We start from the raw sequence: 7,925 nt of genomic DNA on the forward strand, positions 1-7,925 counted from the left end.
GACGAGGACGAGGACGAGGGCGACTCGAAGACCGACAACGACAACTTGACGGTAAGTGGACTTTTCGTCACGTGTTTTGGCCGGCCCTCAGGTGGGCTTCGACGAGTCCGTTTCGCCACCGGCGCCGCCGTCACTCGTTGCTCAAAGTTGACAACCCCCCCGCCGAATGACCACAAGAGGCGAAAAGACCAAGTTGGGGACAAAGTCGGCCAATCGGTCACTCCACGACTCTGTTGCCGCTCATCACGTTGACGATTTGGTATTTCTTTCCGCCCCCCGTCGATCCCCTCAATTCCTCGAAGACTCGCGAAAACATTCAACCCGAGCGTTGCGATCAATTCTGTCAATGATTGGCAAGCCGTCGATGGACTGATCGGAGTGCCGGCGACGGAGGCGGACGATTGTCGTCGGCCGACTTGATGCGCCGATTCGAATCGCGCATCAAGTCGGCCCGAGTGAATTTCCGACGCGGGCGAGGGAGCGACGAGTCCGCGGCGCTCTCGTCGTCTTCGCGACGGACGCCAACCGGCCGCGGCACGCGATTCGCGACGTTGGTCGTCGTGGAAGAGCCGCTCGGCCGAGTTTCGCCTCAGCCACAAGCTTATCGATCTGCAAGCTACGACACGCTCACAAATACAAATAGGATGTGATTTATCGGCGTTAGCTGTGTTGATGCTTGTCGTTTGCTTTTGTGTGTGTGTGTGTGTGCGCGCGCGTGCGCGTGCGAGCTGGCCAAAAGTCGGACCGTGCCAACGTGAAGAGCAGAGAACGTGGTCCCGCTTGTCGATGTTTCTTGCTCGTCACTTGGAAATCTTCCAACCCGAAGGACAGAATATTAGGAGGAGCTTTTAGGTCAACGCTGGTTATTGATTAGCGATCAGCGGGAGATAATCAGGTGCTCCGAATCAAGCGAGAAGCCGGGGGGATGATAGCGTGTGCGTGATCAGCACCTCGGCTATCTGACTGACTGACGGCGTGTCGACCTTTCCCCCTTTGAGACGCGCGTTGGCTCCGGAGAGTCGTCGAGGCCCGCCGCCCCCCCTGAGCGTCCTTCCCGCCGGGAGGCCGCCCGCCATGTCCCAGCGCACGCAGCTGGCCCTGCTGCTCTGGAAGAACTTGACGTACCGACGCAGGCAGAAGGTGAGCCCCCCTCTTTGTCCCCCGCCGTCGTCGTCTCACTCGGGGGCCATTGCGGGAGGCCGACATCCCGCGTTTGGCAGCGAACCGTTCCCTTGGACCGAGCTGCTTTTGAAATGACGGCCGTTGAAGTTGGAGAACGGGTCGGGGTCTTCGCCGTAAGGGGAGCCCAACTTTTCGATGTCTTCGGCAAACGCAGAAACTTGGTCCCGGCTCGATTTAGGCGGCGGGCGGAAGAAGACGCGTCGCCCGCCGTTGTCCGTCTCCGTTTTGCCGTCAAAGGGAGATGACGCTCAGGAGCGAGCGGTCTCATCGGACCCGGTCGGCGCGGCTGTCGGCCGCGGCCACGCGTGTCCGATTGAAGGGCGTCAGGCGGCACGCGGGCGTCATCCTGCGCGACTCTCGCCCCGAGCGCCGTTTCGTGTTTCCCGGCAAAGTGAGAATCGAAAGTGACATCGGCGTGACATTGGCGGGAGTTGCGAGGACGGTGGTACCTCCACTTAGGAAATGAATTGGTTCCGGAAGAAATTTCTTCACCCGAAAATTTGGGAAGCGGAGACGGCTTTTCCGTGTCAATGCCCCGACATGTTCCGAGCCCCCCCACAAAAAGTTCCAACATAAATGTTTTCAAAAGCATCAAAACGCATCAAAATATGGAAGAAAAACATGTTGCAATGAGGTGATTGCACAATAAAGGAGAGTTGCGCACAAGGCAAAAAACAAAGAAGAAAGAATAAAGCTGCTGATCATTTTTTAGTTCACGTCCTCTCTCAGAAGTGGTTTTCGCCTGGCGTTTTGTCGAGAAGCGATCGATCCAAGGACGTTTGCTTTTGTCGTCGGCGTTCAACAACCTTTCGAAAATATCCATGCCAAACGCTAACGTAGCGGTGAACACTTTTTCTGGGTGATTCACGTTGACGTTGTCCGAGCACCTCGTGGCCCGCCGGAAGTACCTTCCGTTCTGGAGTCGCGGGCCAGACTGTTTTTTTACCGATCTTGACATTTCTTTCGGAACGAGACGCAATATTTTCCCATCGAGACGTTTCGTAACTTGGACATTTGGTATGAAGGGACGTCGGTCAGGAGAGGTCCCGCTCGCTGTCTTTTGAAAAGGGCCGATCTCAGCCCATCGCCCGAGTTTAGGCGTCGCCGTGGCAACGTTTGTTGGCCGAGGCTGCTTCCGAGGTTTGCTCGGGACGTTTCGGGGTGAAATTTCAGCACGGGCCCAAAATGAACTTTGACCTTTTCGTTTGACCCTCGCGCCGTTTTGCGCAACAGCGGCAGGAGGTGTTGCGCAAAAGCGGCCCGTCCGCTTGCGCGCCTTTCTGTGACTCTTCCGCTCTCTGCGCGGCGGACGGGGCCGGGTTTGCGGCGGCTGGGAAGCGGCCCTTTGTGGAGCAGCGTGACGGGGTCTGTCCTAAATGGCAGCCCGTCAAAACGCCAGCGGTGTCGGATGGGCCACTCGCGCTAGTTGCGCCAACACCCCTTCGTCGTCACGAGGGGGTCGAGAATGAGGAGGGGCCGCTTGCGGTCCAAGCAACCGCGCTCGCGATCCTTCGTCATCACCTCGATTCCAAGAGTGACGAGTTTGCGGGCGCTCGGATCGGCCGCTTGCGCGCGACAACTATTTGGAAAGTGGCACCATGGCTTCCATCTGGGTCCACTGGCCTTTTTGGCGGCGCGGGGGGAAAAAAAAGAGCCTTTTGGGGCGATATTGCCGATGGCCTGGAAAGAAAGGCCTTCCGCTTGGAGTCAGTCGGTGATTATTTAGAATTTGAGGCCGCTCGCTTCTCTCTCAGCGTGGCTCTCGAGCGAGCGCTGCGCCCCACCGGCTCCTGGGCGAAGCCCCGCCCAGATCGGCTGCCAAATTTCCCTTTTGAAATCTTAGTGCAGAGGTGCGGGCTTCGTTTGTGGGCTTGGCATGTTCTCCCCGTGCCCTCGTGGGTTTTCTCCGGGTGCTCCGGTTTCCTCCCACCTTCCAAAAACATGCGCGGCGGGTGAACGGAACACTCCAAACGGTCCCTCGCCGCGAGCGTGAGCGCGGACGCTTGTTGGTCTTTGTGTGCCCTGCGATGGGCTGGCGACCGGTTCAGGGTGTCCTCCGCCCGCTTCCCAAAGTCAGCTGGGATAGCCTCCGGCACACCCCGAAAAAGCGGTTCAGATAATGGATGCAGAAGTGAAATATGCACCGGCGGGCTTGCAAAACGTTTTCCAAGTGGCCGTGTCAATTTGAGCGCGTCGTCGCAAACGACGTCGCTCGGTCAGAAAATTCAAGTGAAATGGCGCAAAGGGAAAGAGCGGTCCTCGATGTTGCCCGGCCACGGTTCCCCCCCGACACCACGACTGCAAGTGTCACAGAAAGGAAAGCGGGCGGCGGTCCCCCACCGGTGGCAAAAGTCCTCAGGGGTCCCGCAAATCAAGTTTTCAGGCGTTGAGCTGCTCTGCGGCTTCTGTTTGCAGCTCCAGCTGCTGGTGGAGATCGTGTGGCCGCTGTTCATCTTCTTCATCCTGATCGGCGTGCGCCTCAGCTACCCGCCCTACGAGCAGCACCAATGTGAGTCCGTCCTCGGCCTTCGTCTCGCGCGTTTTCCCGGCGACGCGGACCCGTGCGGCCGGACGTCACTTTGCGGCGTCGCGGCGTCACGTTGACCTTTGCGCACGCACCAAACCTCCGCTCCATGTAAACATGGCTCGGCCGGCCAGCCAGCGGGTGATCGATAAGCCGGGTCGGCTCGTCGTCAACGTTTGCTCGCTCGTCGGGCCTCCTCGTGTGTCTTTTTATCTTTTTGCCCTCCTTTTATCTTTCTTTATGGACCCCATAAGTGGATGACGTCAGCTGCCGAAGGTCGTCTTCGTCTTGGCGGTCGCGAGTCGGTGGCCAAACGCCGTGGAAAACCGATGCGATTGACAGGCCTTCCTTTATGTTTGTTTGGCGGCTTGCTTTTGCTCTTTTTATGGAGCCCGCTGTGTGTGTTTGGGGACCGGCTCGTTGAAAATGAAGAGCGGGACTCAACTCAACTCAACTCAACTCAACTCAAGTGTATTTCTGGAGCACGTTCAAACAACCACCGCTGTCGACAAAGGGCTCCACATGCAGCAGAAATAACTCGGACAGCAAATTCCTAACGAAGACAGTAGAAAACGCTCCAAGTCCAAATCAGGTCTCCCGCTGAGTCAAAAGTCAAAGAATAGGAATGAGCTGGAAAGAAGGCCAGCGGGGGGGCAGCAACGGAAAAGGCCCCGTCCCCTCGGGGCCTCCGCTTCGTTCTCGCTACCTCGAATAGCGTTTGGTCTGCAGACCTGCTCAGGTGGGGCCGGGCCATTTCAAGATTGGAAAACAAATGAGCTGGAAAATGTCCACGGAGCCAGAGAAGGGAGGCCAGAATCGGAGTGATGTGCTCCTTCCTACCAGCTCCCGTTAGGAGGCGAGCGGCAGCCTTTTGGACCGACTGGAGACGCTTCATGGAGGATCAAATGAACATGCGTTCCGGTTATCCGGCGCAGATGTGACGAAGCCGCGAATTATTGTTTCAAAGTGCTCCTGAGAAATCAGAGGCTCGACTTGGATGACAGGCGCCGGATTTGACAACCGCACCGATTTGCTGCTCCACTTTCAAATCGCTGTCCCAAGTTCAAGACTGCTCAGGAGATAAGGAGCCAGGGGCCCCAAGTCGGCAGGATGGCATGCGCAAGGCCCGCTGGGACCAAACGCCATCACTTCTGTCTTCTTTGAAATTCAGATGTACAGTTCAGTTCAGACGAAATTCAGTGCCATCCAGGTCTCCATTTCCTCCAGACAGGAGAAAAGTGGCCTCCATGAGAAAGCTTTTTTTTTTTTTGCTCAGAAGTTGCCAGTGCGCTGACAGTCACCAGCGTAGCAGTGGAAGGAAATACCGTGTTTCCTTCAGACGGAACCCAAAGGGAGCAAATAGGATGAAAACGGCAGAGGCCCCAGAGTTGAAGCCTGCGGAACACCACACAACATGAAGAGGAAGAAGTCAAGTTGTTGTTGGAGACGTCACAGAAGAGCAAGAGAGAGTGACGAGGGCGTAGAAAATCCAAAGAAAAAGTGGTCTTGCCATCAATCCCTTCCAAAACTCCTTTTCATGTCACTGAGCTGTCAACTCTAGTCCACTCTTGGGTTTTTTTTCATCTGGTGCGGAGGGAGTCGGGAACCCTTCCCTAAATTTGAGGTTGAGTGAATAAAAAGCCTGACAGCCAATGCAGCCAAGAGTGTGAGTGTGTGTGTGTGCGTGTGTGTGTGCGCTTTGGAGTCGTCGGAGGAATGTGCGCTGCAGTGATTCAGCCATTTTGTAACCTGCAGTGACTTGTTGCTCGCGAGCCCTCCGAAGCCGAGAGCGCGCCGCGAGGCCCGCTCTGGCTGCGCGCTTCATTTTGCTCACATTGTTTCAAAGCAAATGCTGCCGGCGTGTTGGATTTTCAGGTGAAGGAGGATTTGAAGTGGTTGCGCAGTCAACAATGCGTTCCCCCCCCCGACCAAAAAAAAAAAAAAGCAATGGTGACACTCCCACGGGTACACACGCGCATGCCACGGTTCTACTTGTGTTGCACTTTTTATCAGAGTTAGCTTGAATTTACATCCAGTTCGTTTTGCGAGCCACTTTTTCTTCATTGACTGTTAGTTTGAGTTCTTTCAATAGAAGGAGAATTTGTCAAGTGGAAAATGAAGTGGGGGGGGGGGCATACTGTGCCCTCAAGTCAAATGGAGGACAATGGCAAACAAGCGACTCTCTTTGGTTGCGCAATTTTGATTTGGACCGAATGAATGACGACGGGTGACGTCAGGAGGACTTGAGTCAGCGGCGTTGGCCCGCGTCGTCGTCGTGGTGTTTTCTTAATCTAATCAGCGGCCGTAAAAGGCTTCCGTCGGCCGGGGTCAAGGCCGCCCGCCGCGCTTGACTTGCCGTTTGCCGTCCGCAGGTCACTTCCCCAACAAGGCCATGCCGTCGGCGGGCACCTTGCCGTGGATCCAGGGCATCCTCTGCAACGCCAACAACCCGTGCTTCCGGGGCCCCACGCCGGGCGAGTCGCCGGGCGTCGTCGGCAACTTCAACGACTCCATGTGAGCCGCGCCGCGCCGCCTTGCCCGTTTGGTTGCGCAAGCCCGGCTCGGCCTTTCAAACCGGGGCTTTAATCCCGCCTTGGGGTTTTGAACGTGGCTCGGGGCTTCGAATGCGGGTTGACGAGCCCGGGTCGGAACGCCACGCCCCGGTCGGCTTAGCGTTTGGAGCCGCGGCCGGGCTGTCCGGCAAATTCAGAGGTCGCCGGGGAGCGGCGCTGTGGTCGCGTGCGGCTGACGAGGCTTTTGTGCGTGCAGAATCTCTCGTCTCTTCTCCGACGCCAAGAAGATTCTTCTGTACAGTCAGAACGACAAAAACTTGGAGGGCTTCAAGGAGCTCGCCCGCGCCCTCCGAAAGCTCCAGAGCAGCAGAACAGGTACCGACCTCATCATCATCATCATCATCATCATCGGGTGAACCAACGGCGTGGTCTTTCGAACCGCGTGTGCTGGATGGCACACTCGGGCCAAGTCCGTGCAACAGAGAAAAAGATTGCAGTCGCCTCCTTTGAACCGTCGCGGACCATCAAGAAAAGACACTTTTCTTGATGTTTTTTTTTTTTTTGTAAGCCAAAGCATTACTACTTTACTACTGTGCGGCGGCGAGCCCAGCGGCAATCGGAAGGCGCCAGGCTTTGGCGCGGTGGTCGTGGAGCAGCCCGGATGCCCGACGAGCCATCGTTGAGCGTGACCGTCACGGGCCGCGAGGCCTCAAATCGACTCAAAATCGTTAGTCTGCGACAGGTCTGTTGGCTCAAAATTGGGCTGCGTTCGCGTCGTCTGACGCCGGCGTTCGTTACAAAGGACTTTGCCAACCACGGCAGAAGAAGCGTAGGGCGTCTTTTCAAAAAAGCGCATCGCCGGGCATCTCGGCCGTCGGTCAAATGTTGAGGATGAAGAGCGGCTCGCGGCCGGATCGACGGCCGGCGGCAGCGCCAGAAGAGGACGGGCCCGATGGCTATTAGCGGCCGTGGAGGTTAGCGGCTCGCAAAAGCTAACAGCTAGCCGATCAAGTGAAACGAAGCTGTCCTCAGTAGAAGGGCGCAATTTCTCGTTTGCGCGTCGCAGTTTCTGCGATGTACCTCGTCTTCAAAGACGCGACGTCTTTCCTGAACCTTTTTTTTTCCCTTTCATCGTTTTGTTTTGGTTTTTTTCCGTCCTCCTGCCGAAGAAACGCGACGCAAGCTTTGCAAGCTGGCTAAGTTCGCCTGTTTGGTATGCTCGCTAATGCGCTTGAGAATGGACAACATTTGTCTTTGTCCCGCACTTGTCTTTGTTCTCTTGCACGCTGAACAAACGGAATTTGGCGCTTTGTCTTTGAATGATCCCGGCTCGGGTTCCAACCTGCTCTGACCTGCTTTGATCGCGGCGGGAACGAGCTGCCCCCGTGCGTGTGCGTAGCGCACGCTCAGGCCATCTCTTTGGATGAACCGACTGGAGACTGAGAACTCGCGAACTCCCAAGTGAGCATTCGTCGTGGGCGGGCGAGCCTGATCAAGCGGCGGCGTTGCGATGAGCAAACTCACGTTACTTGCCAGTTTCACTCTTGTTTGGAAGTTGTACTTTTGCAGCGCGGGCGCTTTGCTGTTGCCATGGCAACGGGATATCGACACGCTCGCCGCGGTTGCCCGAGGGCGGGAAGGTGTTGCAGGTCGTCACCGCGGAAAGCGGCCGTTGCCTCGCGGGCCCTTGGCAAGCCACGCCCCCT

At 56.8% G+C, this 7,925-nt stretch overlaps 1 protein-coding gene across 2 annotated transcripts in view; it reads left to right on the top strand.

Moving 5' to 3' along the window:
- Positions 1-1,074: 1,074 nt before the first annotated feature.
- Positions 1,075-7,925, top strand: part of abca1b (ATP-binding cassette, sub-family A (ABC1), member 1B) — a 28,750-nt gene continuing 21,899 nt past the window's right edge. For both annotated transcript variants that reach the window (XM_019858217.1, XM_019858218.1), the window contains exons 1-4: positions 1,075-1,140; positions 3,598-3,691; positions 6,079-6,220; positions 6,476-6,594. In XM_019858217.1, the coding sequence (XP_019713776.1) occupies positions 1,075-1,140; positions 3,598-3,691; positions 6,079-6,220; positions 6,476-6,594 (421 nt within the window). The remainder of the gene's footprint in view (positions 1,141-3,597; positions 3,692-6,078; positions 6,221-6,475; positions 6,595-7,925) is intronic.

The sequence above is a fragment of the Hippocampus comes genome, unplaced genomic scaffold (genome assembly GCF_001891065.2).
Source record: "Hippocampus comes isolate QL1 unplaced genomic scaffold, H_comes_QL1_v1.1 scaffold48, whole genome shotgun sequence".
In the NCBI taxonomy this organism is placed as follows: domain Eukaryota; kingdom Metazoa; phylum Chordata; class Actinopteri; order Syngnathiformes; family Syngnathidae; genus Hippocampus; species Hippocampus comes.